Source organism: Cyprinus carpio, chromosome B14 (genome assembly GCF_018340385.1).
Source record: "Cyprinus carpio isolate SPL01 chromosome B14, ASM1834038v1, whole genome shotgun sequence".
NCBI classification, from domain to species: Eukaryota; Metazoa; Chordata; class Actinopteri; order Cypriniformes; family Cyprinidae; genus Cyprinus; species Cyprinus carpio.
In genome coordinates this window covers 22328383-22352498 of record NC_056610.1, presented here as the reverse complement: position 1 = coordinate 22352498, position 24116 = coordinate 22328383, and the positions used below count along the sequence as shown (strand labels likewise).

The following is a 24116-nucleotide window of genomic DNA, read 5'->3' as shown; positions in this document are numbered from 1 at the left end:
TTTTCCTCAAGCCAGATTTCATGGCTAGAAGAAAACAAGAGTTAATTTCCTGTCAGAATCCTTTGTATAAAGTCTAAAAAGCAGTGTTTTTATTAAATCATTTTGAAGAATCTTGGGGCATATTTTTATGGAAGCCTGTTTCCGACACTGACAAAAAAAAAAAAAAAAAGGTCATAGCAACTTTTCATCTCACAAGTCTGACTTTTTTCTCAGAATTGCATGATATAAACTACAAGTAGATGAATCTGCAAGTTTTTATCTAGAAGTTTGGACTTCTTTTCATATCTTTTCTGAGATATGAATTTGCATTTATAAAGTCCAGTTCTGAGGGGAAATGAGACTTGCAAATGAATTGCGAGATAAAGAGTTGCAATTATGAGAAAAAAGTTTAGATCTTGCAATTCTGACTTTATTTCTCAGATTTGTGGCTTTATTTCTCAGAATTGCGAGTTTATATCACGTAATTCTATTTTTTTTTAACAATTGCGAGTTTATATCTTGTAATTCTAACTTTATTTCTCAGATTTGCAACTTTATTTCTCAGACTTCTGAGTTTCTATCATGCAATTCTGACTTTAGAACTCGCAAAATACTGAGAAAAATTTCAGAACTGTGAGAAAAAATGTCAGAATTTTGAGATAAAAAGTTGCAATTAGCTTTTTTAATTGAGTGGCGGAAACAGGCTTCCAAATACTTTTGAACTAGGCCTGCTGTTTTTAACATTTTACATTTAAATTCATGTGACAATCCTATATTAGAACTGCTGATTTGAGAATTCATTATTGAAACAATTAAAAAATAGATATTGGAGAAATCGCTCAGCAATGCTCCCAGCTCTAACTCTTAATACTGTGGTTTGAATTTATTTTTTCCTTTATAGAATAAAAATAAATCTTTCTTTCAACAAAGTGTCATCTTAGCTGTTCAGCACTTGTGCTATAGCTTTCAGGAAGTGTTATTCTATCTCTAGAGCTAATAAAAGCCTCTCTGGATAAAGCTTGAATGACGTATTTTTGGTTTGGAAATAGTATTCCCAGGAGAACCAAAAAGGAAACAAACACATTGGGAAAACCCTTACCAACATTCCTTCGCAATGGAAATTCGTATCCTAAAATACAGACCAGATACCTTTGGCAACATTGTTCTTTCCCTCATTGTTCAGCAGCTCTTTGAGCAAACAGTTCAGTCCAGCTCCCTGTCCTCGACCCGTGAAAGGCTCTGGTCGGGTCTGAGCTGCAGGCAGGGCGGTGAGAAATGGCACCTTCCAGTGATGCTCCTCATTAGAGGCTGGCCTGTGTCAGAAACATGACTCCTGGGACTCTGTGTCGTTCTGTATTGACAGTTTCTCCTGTTCAGTGTGCTTTCCATTGTGAAGAACTGAATACCTTAAAGGACGAAAAAAAAAAAAAAACAAGACATGGTTTCAATCACATTGTCACAATCTCATATTCATATCTCTACAAGCTTTTAGATTAATGTTCAAGCAATACGAATTATCATATAAACCATACAGTGCTGAAACATTTTGTTGACTAAAACCCTCCAACACTGAGAATATTAAGAGCACTTCTGATGGTCAAAGTGTAGATTCCCGGGGAATGTAAAACTGATAAAATATGTACTGTAAATATAAGTCACTTCAGATAAAAGTGCCAGGCAGATGCATTAAAATGCATAAACAGTAAAGTAACTGAGATAAACATAATGTCTAGGCACAACTTCCTGCTTTAACAGGAAAGACAACTGCTCGTCAAGCCATTTAATGTAAAACACACCTTTACAGATACAACTCCCCCAGAAAAAAGGTACAAAGCTTTCACTGGGGCAGTATCCTAAGGTACAAAAGAGGTACATCTTATTTACCCCTAAATAGAACATGTAGTACCTTAAAGACTGTACTTTAAAAGTACATATTAGTACCTAAAGTGTATATATTAGTACTAGGGATGCACGATAAATATCGGCAAATTATGATCGTTGTTTTGCGCAGCTTGTCAGTTAACAACGGCTCTGTGTAGTAAATGCTGCTCCACGTGAAAGCACGCGTATGTGGAGATTTACTGCTGATTACAAAACCGGCTTTACTGACGAGATGCGCATTAATATAGAGCCAATATTTATCGTGCATCCCTAATTAGTACCTTAAGTATATATATTAGTACCTAAAGTGTATATGTTAGTACCTTTGGAAAGGATACCACCCCAATGTTCATTTTTGTATATCAAAATCAAACATTCAGCATAGAAATCCTATGGAAACCTCAACCTCTTCTGGATTTTACCATCTTCAGAGAAATCGTAACCTTATGACATGGTTTGAAACTAGCCAGAAAAAACCCTGCACATACATTTGAGCATCTAGACCGCAATACAGTGCAGTACGTCTCTTGCTTTGTTAAAGTACTGAAGAAGAACACATTGACCTGTGATTGCTTCTTTTCCTTTGTAGCCACACCAGCAATGAACCTCCTTTTCTTCCACGCCAAAAAAAAAATCATTACAATCTCTTTTCATAAACAAGCAAACTAAAGGCAATTCCTGCAGAGCAATTGGGCATGAAATTTACCTGAAAAAAAAGAAAAAAGGAAAACAAACAAAGAAAACCAATGATGTTCCGGGATTTAGAAAGGAAACATGCAACAGGCTTTCAATGAAGCAGAACCCAAAATTGCTGCCACATTGACGCTTTATAAATGTACTGTTGGCCCTGCACAGCATAAGACATCTGTCAAATTAACATGATCTAGTGCAAACATACTATAGTCCCCAATACACTCCAGTAATAATGTCTCGATCATGCTGGTACATCCAGTCTAGACATTAGCTGGCCGGATTAGAGGCAGAGCTCATTAATTTACATGAACATGAGCTTTGGGTCACACACACACACACACACACACACACACACACACACACACACACACACACACACACACACACACACACACACACACACACACACACACACACACACACACACACACACAGAGGCAGGATCTGCATCACTCATTCTGACAACTTCATTCTTAATTATTTGTGCCGGACATCAGGGAACTGCAGCGCTAGTCACTAAACAGAGCCTGAAGACTGATGGGAGAGACAGCAGCGCCGCAGGGTTTGGTTTAACCCCTCGAAAGTATTTCAGGAAGTAGTGATGTTTATTTGCCTTCACTGAGATTAATCAGAAATCCACATTTAAACTGAGGCCTACAGCAGTTGCCTTTACTTTTCTAAACGACTTCCCAGCAGAAAGCTGAAACGATGTTCATTTCACACCAGTCCTCTGACATGATCTAACGTTTCATAAGGTTGCGTCAAAAATAAACTGCAACGTTTATCTGTCATTTACCTATTAAAATTGTTTTAATTGATAAGCAAATTGTATAACTGCTGCAATTTTACATATAAATTTTTACCCTTATTTATACACTATTGCTCAAAAGTTTGAGATCTGTAAGATTTCTGTTTAAGTTTTTGAAAATAATCTTTTATCCTCACCAAATTTGCATTTATTTGATTTAAAAAAAAAAAAAACTGTAAAAAAAACAATAATAGTGTGAAATGTTATTACAATTTAAAAGACCTGTTTTCTATTTGAACATATTTTAATATATAATTTACTCATGTGACACAATGCTGATTATAATTTTAATATTATAATCAGTGTTGTACTGCAACAGCTGTACTGCCTAATATTATTTTTTTATTTTTTTGTAGAAACCATGATACTTTTTCAGGATTCTTTGCCAATTATAACATTCAAATTCAAACCATTTATTTAAGATATACATTTTTGTGATGTGTTTACATCCCTTTTGATCCATCAAAAGCATCCTTGCTGAAAAAAGTATTACATTTCTTCTTTTAAAACTTTAGAACAGTACAATAAATAAATATATATGAAAGTATATAAATACTATATATAAAGTTCACATAAATGCCACCGTATATTGCATTGTGGTTTATTAAAAAAAATGATCTTGGTAGTGTATTTTCTGGTTGTATTTGCTTTATGTGACAAACTAAATATTTACAGGTAATAGAAACCTAATTTTCAGTACTAAAATTTTAATGATATGCCTTTGAAATATAATCTCATAACTGTTAAAATCATTACAACAAACCACCTGCCATCTGCACTGCTGCTTTGATGGTCTTGCTCTAATTTATTGAGCAATAAATCTCCTAATTAATGTATGCATGCTGTTTGCATTATTTATATGACTTTTTAATTAACACAATATTTGGTTATTAGCCAGGAGACACAAAGTTCCCTAGTTCCTGAGCCATGGGGTTTGCACCTAGACTTCATTTAACAGTAACCATCTGGAACAGGGTTTCCAATAAGTGCAACAACAATGTGCCTCGCAGGTCCAGACGGTCGAGCTACAGCGACCACTTCCCAGGCATCGGCGCTTCTCCACACTCACTGACGTATGAAATTGGCAGCAGCTTACCTTAAATGCCAATAAATTCAGATCTGAGCCATGCCATTAGCTCTGGAGCAACCACAGCAACCAGAGCAAAGAAATGACCAACCAACAGTGACAAAATATGTTCAGGTTCATCACAAATACAGGATTTTTTGACAGTGATATGTGCACGGTCCCACCACTGTTTCCCGTGAACGCTTCTGATGCTGCTGCAGGCCTGACAGAAAACGGCAGATTCTGAAACGTGTGGAAAAAACTACAGATATCTTCAACCCTTCATTTCCTGAACAAATGGATGACATTCAACCGGAGTCAGAAATGTCATACACGGAAATATGCAGAGCTGATTAATTTGCGCTGCAGCAGCAATAAACAGAATAATGATAAATAGCCTAATGAAGAAAGCAACGGCTCTGCGTTAGATTACTTTTATAGAAACTCATTCTAAATAGTAGGATTGGGCAGATCAATCCTTAAATATCAATACTTCTGATACTGATGCTATATTTGGAGAATATGGTTTATAATGATTTCTTTCTTTACATTAATGCATACCATATATACACTACCATTAAAAAGTTTGGGTCAAAAATAAATGAATATTTTCATTCAGCAGGAACATATTAAATAAAGACATTTAGAATGTTACTAAAGATTTCTGTTTTCAAATAAATGCAGTACTTCTGAACTTTGTTAATCAAAGAATCCTGAAAAATGTGTCACTGTTTCCACAGAAATATAAAACTAATTTCTTAAAAATCAAATCAGCATATAAGACATGTGACACTGAAGACTGGAGTAATGATGCTGAAAATTCAGCATCGCATCACAGAAATAAATTGCTTTTTAATATACATTCATATAGAAAACAGTTATTTTAAACTGTAACAATATTTTACAATTTAACTGTATTTTTGATCAAACAAATGCAGCCTTGGTGAGCAGAAGAGCTATCTTTCAAAAACATTCCCCAAACTTTGGAGCTGTAGTGTATTTAAAAGTGAAAACTCTCAATCATCTCTCATTCCACTCAACTGAACACGAGCAGAAATACTGAACCGTTTAAGCAGTTCAAGCAGTTACTGGCATCTGTATATATATATTTTTTATCTTGATAGCACTTGGTAACTGTTACACTTCTGAACTGTTTTAATTCATTTTAAATCAATGTTTAAATCAGTTTATCGTTGTGATATTTTTATGATTATTTTATTTCCTTTTAAGTGAATCACTTTGAATTACAATTGTGTATGAAATGTGCTGAATAAATAAACCTGGCTTGCCTTGCCTTGCCTTAGTAACTGTTCGAAATGAAAATAAATGCCCATGCCCACAAGAAATAGATTTTGCTTAGCAAGAACAAAACTAGAGGGAATATTGGTCCCAACTGCCCACTACAAATCAGAGAGAGAGAGAGAGAGAGAGAGAGAGAGAGGTTTGTTAACTCACTTCTATTCCACTGTTTCCTGTTTAGCTGTGCAAGTAACAGTCATCTCGAGTGCAGAACAGCAAAAGTGCAAAGCGTGAAATACCGTAGAAGCACAGAAATCTGATCCATTATAAGAATTTAATAAAATTATCAATAGAACTGACAAAAAATTGCTATAGCTAATTGCTCAGAGAAGTAATGGATTGACTGTTATAATCGAAACTAAATGGCATCTTGTTATTTATCATTTTATTAATTATATTATATTTTATTTTAATTTTATTAATATTCCAATTATTTTTTTTATGCCTCATTCTGGGGTTTAATGAATGTAATGGACACAATTATCATGAGCAAAAACATAAATAATGAACTTTTCTATCCTTCAATGAGGTTTAATGATGGCCTGCCAGAATGAGGACTGACATGTCTCTTTACTGAATAATTGTGTTTGCAGGGATAATTCAATGTTTATGTCTCTGTTTTTGTCTACTTTAGTCAGTCATGTTGTGTCTGGCGCCACACTGAAGGGAGGGTTTTGATTGTTTTGTTTAGTTAAATCCTAAGTTAAATTTTCAAATGCTTGTTAAATAAAACCAGATGTGTCACATCTTATATGTGACCCTGGAGCACAAAACCAGTCTTAAGTCTCTGGGGTATATTTGTAACAATAGCCAAAAAAAAAAACACTGCATGGGTCAAAATTATTGATTTTTCTTTTATGCCAAAAATCATTAGGATATTAAATAAAGATCATGTTCCATTAAGATATTTTGTAAATTTCCTACTGTAAATATATGAAAACTTAATTTTTGATTAGTGAAATGCATTGCTAAGAATTCATTTGGACAACTTTAAAGGTGATGTTCTCAGTTTTTTTGCACTCTCAGATTCCAGATTTTTAAATAGTTGTATCTCAGTCAAATATTGTCTGATCCTAATAAACCATACATCAATGCAAAGCTTATTTATTCAAATCTCAATTTCGAAAAATTGACACTTAGGACTGGTTTTATGGTCCAGGGTCACATATGTGTGTGTGTGTGTGTGTGTGTGTGTGTGTGTGTGTGTGTAATCGAAAAATTACTTTTGGCATCATCATAAGTTACACTTTCTAATGCTTGTTACTAAAACTGGCATTTTCCAAAGCTGTGTGCAAACGTTGGCACAAAAACCAAGAGACATGAAAGTTTTATTTGACTGCTGATACAAAAGGTCTTCTTAATTAAAATCCACTTTTGTCAGAATCAAAAGAGCACTGACTAAAATTAATGCTTCCAATAAATAACAGGCCTGTATCTCCACAATACATCATTATAAGCAGAGAGCTGCAAGACAAACTATTCTCCGGTTTAAAACACATACATCTCATGCAGGTGCTGATAACAGAAGATTCATTTAATTGGAGCCCTAAAGCCTGTTTATCAAGCTCTCTTATCTGATAAAATGACCTTTCTGCGATGCAGTTTGTGACATGCACACTATCATTTCAGCGGGAGAGAGGAGGCAATCCAGGAAAATCTCCCCTCGCTGAACTGTTCATGATTAACCAGTAAAGGCAGGGCAAGAGAACTTTCTTTGGTGTCTGATAACATCTGCAATTCCAGGCCACTTCACAGGAAGAGCGGCTGGGCAATCTATTACCAACTTATCTATTCAGACATATTCCAGTTCAAGTCAGGTCAGGCAGGGCACTACAAAATGAGTCAATCTCAATCGCAGCTCTCGTTCAGTGACATACTAACAGGCCAAGAGAAACACCACTCCTGCACATTTATGACATCTTGACATGAACTGAACATGGAAACATGTTACCATGCCTTCAGCATTTATTTTTACCATTCAGGTAGTGTAAAGAAAAGAGGAAGTCTATTAAAAACAAAGGGCATGGAGAAATCAAGAGTTTGGAAACCACCAGGGACATCAGCAGCCAACAACGACCTGATCGGCTGAGAAAAACAGCAGTATTTATGACAGACTAATCATAAGCAACTAAGCAATGCCATTCACTAGTTTCAGTCTCAGACGACACACACACAGCTGAAATAAGCACTTTTAAGGAAGAAACAGTCAACAGAATTGTCTACAAGTACAGAATTTGAAAGCTGTTGATGACCAGCATGAAAAATAAGTCTGGTCAGTCAGACGGCTCTTTCCAGTCCAAATACACTGCAATGTGAACCAAACGCTATGCCTGAAGTCAAACGTCTGGCTATGTGACTCTAGACCTCCACTGTCAGGCAGATGGTAATGTCAATCCAGCCGGATCATGCCATTTCATGTGTCGGCACGTATACGTGTGTGTTTGTCTTCCCAGAACTGTGTGAGGCTCCTCAAACACACGCGCACAGATAGGAGACCTGATTATTGTGGAGCTGAGTGGCACCAGAACAGGACCATGACCTGATTGTTTTCTGAGAGAAATCAGACACAGATATGCTGTGGAGAAGGCTGGCGGCAGGACTGAGAATGAGACTGACAGAAAGACAAAAACCACTAAGGAAAGAATCAGCATCAACATTCACCATTCAGGCTTAACCTGTGTGCAGGTGCCATTTTGCCCTCAGTGTGCATACTAAATTACAAAATATACACTAAATGATTCCACAAGGGCAGAAAACATAATCATCTGCACCCCACCAGAAAAAGAAAATAATTGATAAATGTAATGAATGTACTATATTTTAGTTTAATAATGTTAATTATCATATTTTAAGGGGACTTTATTATATTGATCAAATAGTTATAATCCATTTATTACCTGTTAACTACTTTTTTTCAACAGACCTGAAAAATAAATTTATAGCATAAATCTTGAATGCTCTGAAGTACAGATGTAAGTTTAATCTGAAAATCAAAATGAAAGTTGTGTTCCAAATTTGAGGTTGATATCTTAAAAAATATGTTTTTTTTTTATTTCAATGAAACCAATGTACTATATTGGATTTTTTATTTAATAATTATTATTATAATAATAATTAATAATTAATAATAATAATAATAATTTGTATTTTCAGGAGATTATATTGTGATTTTACACTAAATTATATTTATGGAATAGTTATGATCCATTTATTACCTGTCATAAACCTAAAAAAAATTAATTCCCAACTTGAACTCAAAAATCTTGAATGCTTTGAAACACAGAATTAAGTTTGATTTCAAAGAAGACCAAAGAAAAAGTGAAACCAAAAAAATTATAGAAGTTTATTATTATGAAAAATGCACAAAAAATACTAATAATATTTACACAAAGTCTATATTTTCCAAAACACGGTGCAAAGCCATAAATCTAAACAAGCTGTGTTCCGAATTTGAGGTTGATATCACCAAAATGAGCTTTCAGTAAGATTTCACATAGCAAGTGGCAAAACCTACCATTCCAACGAAATAAAAAAATTCTAAAAAACCAAAACATAATTATTTTTGGTCAAAAATGAGAGCACCAGAGGTTTAATAAACATGGTATAATCTGAAAACTTTAAAACAGAGCTAGGTTTAATCAGTATAAAAACACTAGAAGTATGTGTATATTTCAAAGCAAGTCTGTCAGAACTCATTGAAAGAACCAAGACCAGAAGGGAATCCAAATCTATCGAGGTCAATGTCCGATTCATTTTTCCATGATATAAACCATGCAGAGCAAAATCTGCTAATAAGATTTCAAGTCTCCCTCTGGCTAAAGCGAAGGCTGAAGTTACCAGAAGGACAGCATCAATGCAGAACTCATAATACCACCCTACATGCATGGGATTGATCTACCCTTCCAATCCCAGCAGGCCACTCTTTACATACACAGGACTATCCAGCAACTGCACCAGGTAAGAAGCAACGAATAGAGCATGAATAATGGAAACGGCTAGACTAGTGTGTTATCAGTGAGGAAAGCCCTGTAAGCAGGAGAGAACGAGAGCAGCTGGTGTCTCAGATGACGACTTAATCTTAGCATTCAGAATTCAAAGCATCAATGTTTGTTCTGCATTTGTAATGTCATTTAACCAATAAATCCCTCACTCTACAAGCATTTGCAAAGAATTTTCCATGGTTCTTTATTCCATCTTTTATCCAGTGTTTATCCTCTAAAATCTAGTTATGCTGTCTACATTCATTTAAACCTCTGTTTGTCAAAAACTGACTGATTTGTTTCTGTTTTTATTAGGGCTGTTAAAGTTACTGCAGTAATGCTTGTGATTAATGTGTCTGAATGTTGAAATGTTTACATTTCATTATTTTTTTTAAATGTTACTTTTTTTCTTTGGCTGTGTGAACATTCCATTTGATCATTTTGGAAACATTGTGGCAGTGTTAAGGCTTGAGTCCACACCACAGCTGTAATGATAAAGGCACAGAGAAACCATATCGTTGGAACTTTCAGAATTATTTTTTCTAGCTCATGAACGATAAAAACACTGACAGCCAATCAGAATCAATCCTGCTATCACATGCTTGAGAATTTAATAGAATAAACAGACGATATCATTCGCTGGTGTGAACGTTAATATCATTTTCTTCATAGTTATCTTTAAAAATTATCGTTCTTGGTGTGAAAGGGGCATTACTTTTGAATGTTGTCTGAACATTCTGAAACAAGTAACATTTAAACAAACAAACAAACAAACAAACAAACAAACAAACAAACAATGTTTGATGAATGTCTAACTAAATTTTTTTTTTTGCAAAAGCATGAAAGATATATAAATAATGCCTGTGCTAATGTTTTGAGAACATTTAAGACCAGATAACTTTCAACGAATGTTCTATTTATGTCAGTGGAAAAACTTTGTTCAAAAGTATCCAAAAAGTTTCAAAAGTCAGCCAAAGTTCCTGTTAGCTAAACACTGTCATTTATAGAAATGTTCATTTGAACACTCTCAGAGGACTGCATCTTTACAAATGTAAGATTACATCCATAGAGTGTGAGGAAAGTTGTTTTATTTTTGAGTTATTGCAGATTGCTTAACCTGATTACTAGGAATTTTAGGAGAAACATCCGAGACAAAACTGATACTTACATTAAACAGAGGAACATTGGAGAGATAAGTTTTCCCTTCATAGAAAAAAGAATAAATAAATAATATATTCCCAGTCATTACTCAGATGTAGCAAATACACGTTTGTAATAATAAATAATACATGACTTAAGTTTAGTTATAATATATATAAGGCTTTCTATTGCTGTTCAATCTTTCATAAAAATATAGTGTCTTCAGAAAAAAAAAAAACTTTTCATGACCAGGTCCGTTCCTAAGAAGTGTTCGTGTTTTAACCATCATTCAAGGATCATTTATATTCAGTCGTCCTCTTACACAAAAGCCAGTGATGCAGACAACAAAATAGCTTGCCATTTTCTACAGCGATTTTTTTTCATTTATTTTGAAAGCAAAATAGATTTTCATTTTATAGTGTGTTCATCCTTTGCTTTTATGAAATCCAAAAGGCCTTTGAGCTTTATGATTAAATCAATTAATAAGTCATCCCTTTATTTTCAGATGTATTGGCTTGGGAATTTGGGAGACATTTTAGACTATCACATCTATTATATTTTCAGTGAATCTAATAATAAGCTAAATGAAGCTTAATTGAAGCTGAATGAAAGTATTTTTAATTTCTGCCTTTCAGTGGCATGAGCAGGACCAGAGCACAGGACGGAAGTATTAAACACAGCAACAAACAAATAAAGATATTTACTTCACATTTTAAGTCTTACACTGAGTTGCAGAGAGAAGCTAAGACTACCAACGAGTCAGTTAACACATCTAACTCAGAAAGAAACTGAACTAATGATGAAAGAAAAGGGGAAATTGGTCATTTGCAGAATTATGCTGCATGATTATTATTTGCTAGCTTTGAGATGTGAACGAGCCATTAAACAGAGATCATCTTAAAATGGCTTGTTTATTCTGGCTGTGGCTTTATGGCACAGCGGGACAGAGGGACTCTATTGACCAACCACCGCCACATTATTACAACACTCACAGACCGAAGCCAGTCAGACTATAAACACATCAGTGCTCAAAACTTTATATCTTACAGCTGTGTGCAGAGGGTGTCATAAAATATAAGATCTTATAGATTGTAAAATGTAGTTAAGATTTAATGTGGTATTGTTTAATTTTAAAATTTAGGTTTAAACTTTATATTTGAATATATTTTAAAATGTAATTTATTTCTGTGATCAAAGCTGAATTTCAGCTTCATTACTCCAGTCTTCCGTGTCACATGATCCTATTTTGCTGATTTGCTGCTCAGTTATTAGTGGTGCACAGGAATTAATAAAGCTGTTTAAAATTTTTGCGAAAGCTTTGACACATTTTTCAGGATTCTCTGATGAATATAAAGTTCAGAAGAACAGCATTTCATTTATTTATCTATTTATTTGTTTTATATGTAAAATTAAAAATGTCTTTACTGTTACTTATGATTCTGGAAATTTTATATCGCAGAAATCAATTACATTAATATTATATTCATAATATCATATTCAAATAGAAAACAGCTATTATAAATTGCAATAACATTTCACAAAATTACTGCCTTTTTTTTGCATTTTCCTTTATCAAATAAATGCAGCCTTGGTGAGCATTATTTAAAAAACATGGCAGGTGGCGTGATCATGAGAACTGCAATTAGAAGCATAACAGTGGTTTACGAGAGCGAGAGAGCACAGAGGATAATGCAGCTTTTGGAAAACAAACAATCAACAATCTTAAAAGTTTGGCTCCAAGTCCCAAATACTGCTGGACGAAAACAATGAATGCCGGGCATGGCTGGACTTCTCTAAGTGCCCCATTATTCTCATGCAATGATTGCTGTTACATAACGTATAAGAGCTAATAATAGAGTTGCCTCTATGTTTTTACTTTATGACCTGATATAGAAACAGCACTCAACCACACAAGCTTTATCAAGGTTCGCCCCATTCTGTTGAGTTAATGCACTCAGGGGAGATGCACAGCGCTGAACGTTTTCTGAACTGCTGAGATTTGAGAACACTTTGAGCTGTTTACTGTGAACAATCCTAATGTTCAGCGCATTGATCTGCTCCTTTAATACTCATTTGTTTGCGTTAGGGAACAAAACAGGACTTTTCACAAACACGGGAGGTGCCTCCTTTGATTGCTGTAAGTATTAAAAGGGGCTTTGTGTATGTTGCATATACTGTATAAGAGGGTATATTCAGGGGGAAAGCGGGGTAAGCTGTGTGCTCTTTGTTTTCAGCTGTTGCCTGTGTAAGAAGAAATGATAATTATATTGTAAGGTGTCTGCTTACACCTCAACATCAGTTATAAGAAAGCATCTATAACACAGGGTTAAGTATGACACAACATGAGAATAAACAGCGTTGTGTCAAAGGGTAAGTTGAATCATTTAGTAATATGTGAATAATTTACATAAATGAGAAAAAACAACAACAATTAGCTAATCATGTATGATACATATTTTTAGACACTGATAAATGTAAATTTCTCATGAAATAGAACAAGCAATAAAACATGTGAAGTGCAACACAGAGAGCTGTATATGATGGACCTTTCTAAATAAACACTAACATTTAAAAGTTTGAGGTCAGATTTTTTTTTTTTTTTTTTTTTTTTTTTAAAGAAATTAATACTTTTAGGTCCTTGTCAAGGATGCACTGATCAATAGTAACATTTAAAACGTTACAAAAGATTTCTGTTTAAAAAAAAAATACTGTTCAATGGACTTTCTACTCATTAAAGAAGCCTGAAGATATGTGAAAATGGTGCACTGTTCTGGTTTGGAATCGATTTGGTATATTTGTAGCAACAGCCAAAAATACACTGTACGGGTCATTAGGCATAAAAGATCATGTAAAGATCATGTTCCATGAAGATATTTTGTAAATTTCCTACTGTAAATATATTAAAACCTAAATTTTTGATTAGTAATATGCACTGCTAAGAACTTCATTTGGACAACTTTAAAGATGATTTTCTCAATATTTAGATTTTTTTTTGCACCCTCAGATTCCAGATTTTCAAATAGTTGTATCTCGGCCAAATATTATCCGATCCTAACAAACCATATATCAATGCAAAGCTTATTTATTCAGCTTTCGGATGATGTATAAATCTCAGTTTCGAAAAATTGACCCTTATGACTGGTTTTGTGGTCTAGGGTCACATATGTCATGGTTACCACATAATATTAAGCAGCACACGTTTTAATCAGTTTCACCTATTTTTTTAAGTTATGAATAAGGTTTCTTGAGCAGCAAATCAAAGTATTTTAATAATAAGTATGATTTTAAAAAAATACACATAAAATACTGTGTCCTGCAAGCAGGTGCTCATTAGGAGAGAAACACAAGCTTGTCTCATAGAAGCAAGCAAACTGCACAAATACCCACACTTCGTCTAATGGTCAGATTCAATCTGGCTATTCTGCCAAAAAGTTACTGATAAGATCCAGTGGACATCCTGTAATTGTGTCTCTGCATAATAAATGTTCAGCCTTTATTAAAACCATGTTAGAGAAAAGTAACTCCAATTAGAGAGCATCGATGCTAAATAGTTCATTAAACTAAACTTTTGCATTTTCTGTAGCAAATGCGCTGAGAGTGGTTGTTTATGTGCTGCCGTGCCGTTGCTAGGGTGTTCATATTTGCACAAGGGGTTCTGAGAAATGTTACAAAACATCAATTTCAAAAGAATACAAGAAACAAGAACAAATTAAGAAACAGATACAATGAAATAAATGACTTACAAAGCATTTGGAAAGAGACAGAAAGGTGGAGATGCTCACTGAGGAGCGAGATGCTGATAGTTCAGTGCATATGGCAGTACCATTCAAAGAGCTATGACAACCATGATGCTTATAGCTCTGTAAATGGCGCTGCTATCTGCACCACACAAGATCTTCCTGACCCTCTTCCTGTGGGTCTTTGCTGTGTTTCGGCCGTGCAATACATTCACCAACAGTCATGAAATAAAAACACAAATCACACACAGTACACTAAGAATGCATTGGCTTTTAAGAGCTGATTCCTGAAAACTGGACTATTTCCAGCAGAGGGGGTGGAAATGAAAATGTGTTCCGGCAGACACGGTATGAGTACCAAAATCCACACTTAAAACCAGCTGTTTATGGATGCAAAACACACCGAGCCGTGTGACATCATTTTCTCGAGTGGAATGATATTCCTGCCTGAAGCTACTCTCAGTGAGCTTGTAAGAAAATAAATGAAACATTAAATAATCAAATCATTTCAGCTCTCTTACCACTGTATAAATATTTTATTAGGCTAATCCAGTTAAACCACCGAATACCACCCACTGTTGAAAGTCATTGTGGCACGACAGTGAAATAATTTTCCTCGTTCAAACAAGAGCGACATGTTTCAAGATTAGTTTAACCAGGTTTGCTCATATTAGTGAATCTCATGAAACACGTCAGAGCACAGTTAACCACAAAATAAGACAAAGTCATTTATGCTTATTTAAATATATAAAATTATGTAATAATATATTAATAATATTTAATAAAATTAATTATTCATAATTAACTAATATCTAATAATATATACAAATAAATATATAAATATATACTGTTTTGAATGCATTAAAAATAATTAGTATATTAATAAAAGTAAAAATAGGGGGATATTTGTTAGTAAAATGTGCTTAATTGTAATAAAAATAATATCACAAAGCAAAATAATTTTCTTAACGTGAAATATAATTTCCTATTTTTTGCAAAAAAAAAGAAAAAAAAAAGACTAGATGTCTCAAAGATGTCACAACAGTAGCTGTGAAACAGTGTTGTAATTGCAGTACTTAGATGTGTTGTGATCACTGGGTCAGATCCACGTTCTCTCAGTTTTTCATAACCTCAAAGAAACGTAAGCTGCCTACACTTAATTACTACAGCACTCCATACAAGCCACAGCTCTTCTACAGTCAAGAGATGAAACAAATCTCACGGTCCAAGCTACGGGTCAAAGATGAGTCCAATTTAATTTACTAGTTAGAAAAAACACATTCGATGCAAGTTTAATGTTTCAAATAACGTTTGAAAATAAAATGTCAAAATATGGATGAAATGAAACATTCTCATTCTGACATGTACTCATATATTATATATTAGTGATCATACTAAATTATATTTTAACTGGGTAAAATCTTGTGGTTTGAAGTACAGAGAAAAAGACTTGTAAAGATTTAAAATGACAAAAAGAAAAAAAAAACTGAGTTAAACTTTTGATACACTGAATGACATTTTAGTGGGTTTCTTATATTATGTTTTTCTCAGAAGAAATAAAATGAAACAGGACACATTCTAATGTATGTAAAAAATAAAGATTGCACTAAACTATTAATATTTTGACTAGTATATAGTCAAAGCATCATTACTCCAGTCTTAAGTGTCACATGATCCTTCAGAAATCATTCAAATATGCTGATTTGCTGCTGCTTATTATTATTATCATTAAAAACTGTTGTGCTGCTTAATATCTTCACAAAAAATGCAGTTTTATTCAGAACACAGAGGCAGAAAGTAGCATGTTATTAAAAGGCAGGATCAGTGCCAAAGGTCTGATCTATAACATCAGAAGCAGATCAGTGAGAGAAAGAGATGTGACAAATCTTGCGCTGTCAGTCCCAGCCGGCTAACCTCACGTCCCCCGACACATCTGTCCTCAAACGACGCAGTACTGCATGTCCACATCGGCTCTAATAACACATGCCGAACATCTTATTAGACGCACTGGTCACTGGTCTCTCGGCTCTGGCTCTTCAGTAACCTGGGCCGCCTGGCCATTGATTTGCTATAATAACAGTCAAATGACCAGAAGCTCATGGCTCTGAGCGTTTCATCAGCCCAGACAATTAGAAGAATATTGATGCGTGTAGCGTGTTCACCAGAGGTTCTGCGCAATGCTCCTCTGAGGTACGTTTGAGCGTGTCACGTTGAACCAAGTCAGTTTGGCCGGCACAGGGACTCAGGGAGGAAATCATTCACTCTCAATGCTGAATAATAATGTTGTGTTATGCTAACAGAGACCCAGCTGCCCCTGACTTCCTGTTTAAAAGCCGTCTTCTCAATTTATCGCACCTATTGATCTTTAGAGAGTTGTGAACTAAGAAGAAAGCGGTGACGAGGCATCAACACGGCATGTAAACGGGAGAGAAACTGCAATTATTGGCAAAGGATAATTTAGCGAAACCTGCGTGAGAGGAGTGCAGCTCTGCGAGCGTGTGCTCATTAGGATGAAAGCGGGAGTCTGTCTCATGGAAACACACGACGAGCACACAACACCTCAATCATAATACTCTGATCTGTTTTTAATGCTTTCATATAGAGGTGGGCGATATGAGAAAATTCTTTTATCATCATGTATGAGTAATGTATGTCAAGCTGATAATGATATAGTTGTTTTTGCAGGAAATAAATGAAAAATTAGTTTGATTGTAAAGTCCGTAACACTTTGGTTTACAATTACTTAACATTAGTTAATGAATTAAACCAATTATATCACTATTTAACCAGCATTTATTAATCTAGGTTCACGTTTATTAATAAATATACGTGACCCTGGACCACAAAACCAAGGGTCAATTTTATGAAATTTATACATCATCAAAGCTGAATAAATAAGCTTTCCATTAATGAATGGTTTGTTAGGAGGACAATATTTGGCTGAGATAAAACTATTTTAATATCTGGAATCTGAGGGTGCAAAAAAAAAAAAATTTCCCTTTAAGGTTGTCCAAATGAAGTTCTTAGCAATGCATATTACTAATCAAAAATTAAGTTTTGATATATTTATGGTAGGAAATTTACAAAATATCTTCATGGAACATGATCTTTACTTAATATCCTAATGATTTTTGGCATAAAAGAAAAATTTATAATTTTGACCCATACAATGTATTGTTGGCTATTGCTACAAATATACCTGTGCTACTAAAGACAGGTTTTATGCTAAATGAACTTAGCATGAACTTAGCTTTTATGTTAACTAAATGACACATATATAAAAGTGCATAATTTTAGATTATACTTTTTCTACATTTATTTAAAATAATCAAAAATACAGTAAAAACAGTAATATTGTGAAATATTTTTGCAGTTTGAAATAACTGTCGTCTATTTGAATATATTGTAAAATGTAATTTATTTCTGTGATCGAAGCTGAATTTTCAGCATCATCATTCCAGTCTTCAGTGTCACATGATCCTTCAGAAATCATTCTAATATACTGATTTGCTGCTCAAGTAACATTTCTGGTTAATATCAATGTTGGAAATAGTTGTTTAATATTTTTGTGGAAACTGTGATATATTTTATTCAGGATTCTTTGATTAATAAAAGTTCAAAGGCTCTCACATTCGATCAATTTAATGCATCCTTGGTGAATAAATTTATTTAAATAAATAAATAAATAAATCTTACTGACCCCTAAAATATTTGAACAGTATTATACATGTAAATAAAATCAATAATTAATTAATCAATACATTAATTAATGTTAACAAATTGAACCTTGACTTATATATTATTTAAAACTGTAATATTTTGCAAAAAATTCAGTCAATCACATATTTAATAATTAATTGCACTCCATCTCTATTGATCTTTAAATTTGAACTCAGTGTAAAGTACACAAAACAAAAGATTATTATTCAGAATAAACAAATTAATGAAGTCTGGCTTTAAAATAAAAGATTAATATAAAATGGACAGTGCTAACTCCAAAATCTGATCATCAAATGTAACCACACATCATTATTTCACAGTAATGCAGGCAGATGTGATGTTTCTTCATCACTCTCATGTCTAAATAACGTCAAACAGTCTTATAATGAAAGCCAGTGCCCTTACAGCACATTTACTGAGCTATAAAAATACACCACAAGGTCTCATTTTTGTTGAGGTGTTTTTAGCAAATTGCTTAAATCCCTTACCCACAGCGTAAATAATATTAAAAGTGATTTCTTTTTAAATGGACATATTATTTCAAACTTTTGAATGTGCCATAAAGAAGATAATGATTGGGCTGCATGATTAGCGACTGCGATCCACATGTATAAGAATACTGAATGAACCACAATTCATAGCAGCAATGGTAAAAAAAAGCAGAATAATGAAAGCGGCATTATTTTCCAGGCTCACTAAAGCATGAAGATGTACCTAATGTAGAATAAATCTGCATATACAAATACACAGTTAAAGGACACACACAAAAACAGACACATGCATTACAAACCATTAAGCCTTTTAAATGTAGATGCCACGCTGAATGAATGAGGAGAAGTCAGGTGCTGAGTGAGAAAAGAAAAGAGTGTGTGTGAGTGTGACAAGGACTCACTTGAAAACTCCCCACACAGCACTAGACAGGAACAGGCCTAGTGTTGCAGAACCAGAGGAGCAGTTTGGAGGCAGAGGAGCAGCCGCTGGAGAAGAGGAGGACAGGGGCAGCAGAGGGCAGCACACAGAGAGGAAGAACAGGAGGAAGAGGAGGAGAGAAGAGGACAAGCAGGTTATTCCTAGCATACTTTTAAACAACAACAAACACTGTAGGAGAGAGGATAAGATATATATATATATAGGCTCATTTGGGAAAATGCATTTAATTCAATTCAATTCAAGTTTATTTGTATAGCTCTTTTTACGATACAAATCATTGCAAAGCAACTTCACAGAAAATGATGTTTCTATAATATTTAGTAGTAGCTTATCAGTGGTGACTGTCAGTTTATGTGCATACAATATTTACATTTACTAAATATACTAAATATAACTCTTTCCCCGCCAGCATTTTTGAAAAAAGTTGCCAGCCACCGCCTGCGATTTTGATGATTTTCACAAAAATTTTATGGCCTCCAGTATATTTTGCTGTATGAATATTTGAATATGCAATACACCAAAATAAAGATCACAGCCTCTACTTCTAAACAAACAAACAAACAAACAAACAAAAAAAAAAATAATAATAATCAGTTTTATTCTAGTTTAAAGCATTCTTTTTTTATCAACACTTGAATAGGTATAGGTTTCATAAAAATGTATAGTTTTGAGCAAAAAGGTGAGAAAATCACATTTTTATCAAAAACTACATCTGGATAATATTCGGTACGATTATCAAAGCATAAATCCAGTAAATCGCTTCCATCAACACCTCCAAAGCTTGCACAGACATATACCACTTCCTGGATCATAATTTTACTCCGTAACATTATGCAGTTTTCATCTATATGCTGTCTATTGCTGATGATCGCAATATTTCTCATATGCATCTGTTTACATAAGAGATCGCTCGTTTCTCCGTCCTGTTCACATGTGTTTTTGTTCGGGAGGTTTTGTACTCATTCAGAAGATGTGTAATAGCGCCCCCGAGTGTATAACAATGAAAACATGAAAAAGCCGTAAAAACTTGATTTCTAAAAGAGCCGTTAAGTCTTTAATTGTGGGGAGATGGTTAAGAATTAAAAATTGCCTCTTAGGTCAAAAAAGGTTCTCGACCCCTGCTCTAGAACAAGTTACAATGTAATTATTGGTAGTGGGTTAAAACTTTAAAAACTCCAAACCCAAAATGTGTACAATAAGAGTATGAGCTTTCCAAATTAGAGACAGATATTGAGCGAAAACACAGAGGAGAAAGAGAGAGAGAGATATGTAATAATTAGGAAATTAGTTTCACTTTAACAAAATGCGAGTGTTATTCTTTGGGGTGTCGTATGTAATGCTGCATTGTAAATTTATTAGCTGAGAAAGTCTAAGGTTACTGTAATAAATTAAGAAATTGGCAAGAAACAACCAACCAAAGCACATGTCAGCTGAGCATGACAATGAACAAACTAGGACAACTTTGATACGTCACCACATGAAAACAACTCTGTGAGGTCAACACTGGACCTTTTTTTCAGTGTACACAAAGAATTTGTGTGCTACTGTATCTCTCAATAAAAGATGACGTTTATCCTACTTTATGGAAAGTAAACACCTCTCAATGAATGAGAACCTGAAAACTCATGAGCCTCCAGGTTGACAGATTGCCGCGGCTTTTATGTACCATGTAAACAGCTCTTTTCCTGGTTTTAAGTAGGCGACACTTAAAATACACAGTATCTATGGTTCCTCATTTGTTGGCTTCATAATAGGCTCATAACATAAATTACTCAAACACAGATGCTGGCAGTGGACCCGAGAACCATTGCATTACTCACTGAGCCGCCTCTCATAAAGGTTACGGATCAACATTCACTCTCCAAGCAGCCGATAAGGATGCCATTTCTATATGTGTGTGTTAAAGCAAACAGTGCTGAGACTCGCAGACCTCTGTAATGAAATCCTAACCCCTGTCCTTAAGAAGTCTGCCATCAATAAATACAAGTGCAAATCAACTATTCCTGCAGAAACCTTCAGTCAGGTGTAATAAAAAAGTGGGCAGATGCACACCGGCAGTGTGAGTATGAGAACTGTGAAGGGTGAACTGTGGGTGAATCTCTCCATCTCAGACGTCACATCTTCAGTTAAACTTCACTTTACTGTCTTTAGGAAGCTGTATGCTACAAGTGATAGAAATGATGTAAGATAAACAATACAAATTGTATATAAATACTGTATTATATTAACCACCCAATTTCAATAAAAACACTGTATATTAAGAATATTAAGAATCTATGGTAGATATTCATTTAATTTATAGGTGAATCTCACAAAACCTGTCAAAAGCATGTCTTATTTTGCCTCAAAACTATATGAAGGAAATAAGTTATTCATTTATGGTGGATATTAGTTTTTTTTTTAGGTGTTTTTTTTTAAATCTGTATAAATCCTATATATTTCCATTAAAGTAATGTGCAAAAAAAAAAAAAAAAAATTATTTAAACTGTTAAGCAGCCTATACATCAAAATAGTATTCATTCTACTCTTTTTTTTCTTATTTTAATGATTGTATATAATAAAAATAGCATTATAATATTATTTTGTAATCTTTTTTATTTTCTGATTCTTAATTTAATTATTGTAAACAATAAAAATAGCATTATAATATTTGTTGTACTCTTTTTATTTTTATTCTTGATTTAATTATTGTATACACAATAAAATAATAGCATTGTAATATTTGTTTTACTCCATTCTTTATTCTTAACTTTGTTGTATGCAATAAAAAAATGCATCATAATTAGATATCACTGAAACATTACTGAGAATAATTAAACAATAATGGGTAATGGGTAGGTAAGTAGTGGAATTCTTTATGTTATTGTGGTTTTGATGGTTATTTGTGTTAATTGTGATGCAAATAAATTCGCAATGCAAAAAAAGGTCATAATTAATTTCTTTCCTGTTTGTCTTTTCGGATGATTAATAAATCAGAATCTATATATTTATATTTACAAAATTCAGACAAACCTAGTGTGATAACCATTGGTTTGATCATTCACTATAAAAGCCATTGGAGTGTCTGGTGAAGTGTGCGTACAGTTAATCTCAATTCTTGCTAGCGCAAGCTCACTGACAGCACCAATCAGAATAAAACTCGATAAAAATGACAGATTTTGTTTCCTTCTCAGTGGGCATTTTGTTTGATCTGCCTGTCAGTCCTTGTTTCTTTTCGAGGAAGTTTATTTTCGAAGAGCAAAGCACTGGAGGCGCGCTGCTGGCCTGCATAAGAGCTGACATATGCGTGGTGTTGTTTCAGTCCGAGGTTTGTTGAAGAAAACATCCTGTCCTGAGTGAGACAGTGTTGAGAGATCGCTCATGCAAGATAACATATGCTTATCATCAAAATCCAGAGCCAAGAGCAGGAAAGTACTTCATCAAGTGCAAAACCAATACGATGGCCTGAAGACAAGCCCTTAGACGTGACCCTCTGTGACTAATACTGTACGACATGAGGCGCATTTCGTTAACCCTTCAAATTGCGAAAATTGAAATTGTGAATTGAAAATAAAGCAAATGGAAACGCATCAATTTTGCAAAAATGCCCATATATCGCAAAAAAGTTTTTACACTCACATGTGGTGGTTTTTCAGGCAATGCGAAAAAGGAATAATTCGCAAAACTGCAATGAAAATGTTTTTTTTTTTCCCGAATTTAAAGGTCACATTGCATATGTAAAAAGTCATGATCATTCTTCAATGTACTATTACCTCCAAGAAACACTTCATACGTGGCCGCTCTCCAGTATAAGGGGCTTTCTCTACCATTAATGCTTAGCCACTTTACACTGCACACGTCTGCGACGCAGTGTGGCTCTGATACGGCCACTGAAGCTGACTGCAGGCACTCTAGTCAATGCTTGTGTTTATATGAGCCGCGCTGCACACGTTTCTGAAGCGGCTCTCTGTGCTGCTTCTGTAAAGATACACACATACACCTCCTTTGATTAAATATAGCAAATATCACCAAAATCGTTTTGCTTGTGTTATGGAGGAGAGGCAAAAGGCTATGGTTTTAGTCGCATAACATCGGTTAATGGAAACGCCGTCATTTCGCAATACTTTTTTATCAACAAAATATCACCAAAAGTTTTGGGCAAATTTGTAATGGAAGGCACTGCTCTCGCTTGTCACGTGACACAGTGTAATCGCAGCCTCTGTGGTTGAAAACACATATTTTTCAAATACTGTCAAACGATTAATTACGATTAATCGCATACAAAATAAAAGTTTTTGTTTGCATATATGTGTGTTCTATGTATATTTATTATGTATATTTAAATACACACACATACAGTATATATTTTGAAAATATTTACATGTATTTACGTCTAAATTTATATTCATAGAATTTATATTACAAATAAATAGATTTAATATATAAACATAAAATTTTTCTGAAATATTTACATGCATATGTGTGTATTTATATATACATAATAAACAGACAGAGCACACATACATATAGTATGTAAACAAAACTTTTATTTTGATGCGATTAATCCCGATTAATCATTTGACAGCACTAGATTTTTCATATCCAGATATTATCGAAAATGCAATTAATCGTTCAGCCCTAATTCTGAGGGCACCCATTCACTGCAGAGGATTCACTGGTGAGCAAGTGATGCAATGTTACATTTCTCCAAATCTGTTCTAATGAAGAAACAAACTCATTACATCTCGTATGGCCCCGAACTACTCCTTTAAAGAGCTCAAGCAGTTGAAGTGGCAGACAACAAACCTACAGTGAACACTTGTAATAACCAGAACACTATCGTCTGTTGGTATGGATGCTAATATGGTTATATTTATTGTTATTATTCTTGGTGTGAACAAGCC

At 34.1% G+C, this 24116-nt stretch overlaps 1 protein-coding gene across 2 annotated transcripts in view; it reads right to left on the bottom strand.

Moving 5' to 3' along the window:
* Positions 1-616: 616 nt before the first annotated feature.
* htr4 (5-hydroxytryptamine receptor 4) overlaps positions 617-24116 on the bottom strand; it is a 95693-nt gene continuing 72193 nt past the window's right edge. Inside the window, exons 7-8 of one of the 2 annotated variants that reach the window (XM_042738606.1) lie at positions 19196-19280; positions 617-1385 (exon numbers count right to left, since the gene is read on the bottom strand). In XM_042738606.1, coding sequence (XP_042594540.1) covers positions 19217-19280 — 64 coding nt within the window. In that variant the 3' untranslated portion in view covers positions 617-1385; positions 19196-19216. The remainder of the gene's footprint in view (positions 1386-19195; positions 19281-24116) is intronic. The other variant, XM_042738605.1, reaches the window with a different exon arrangement.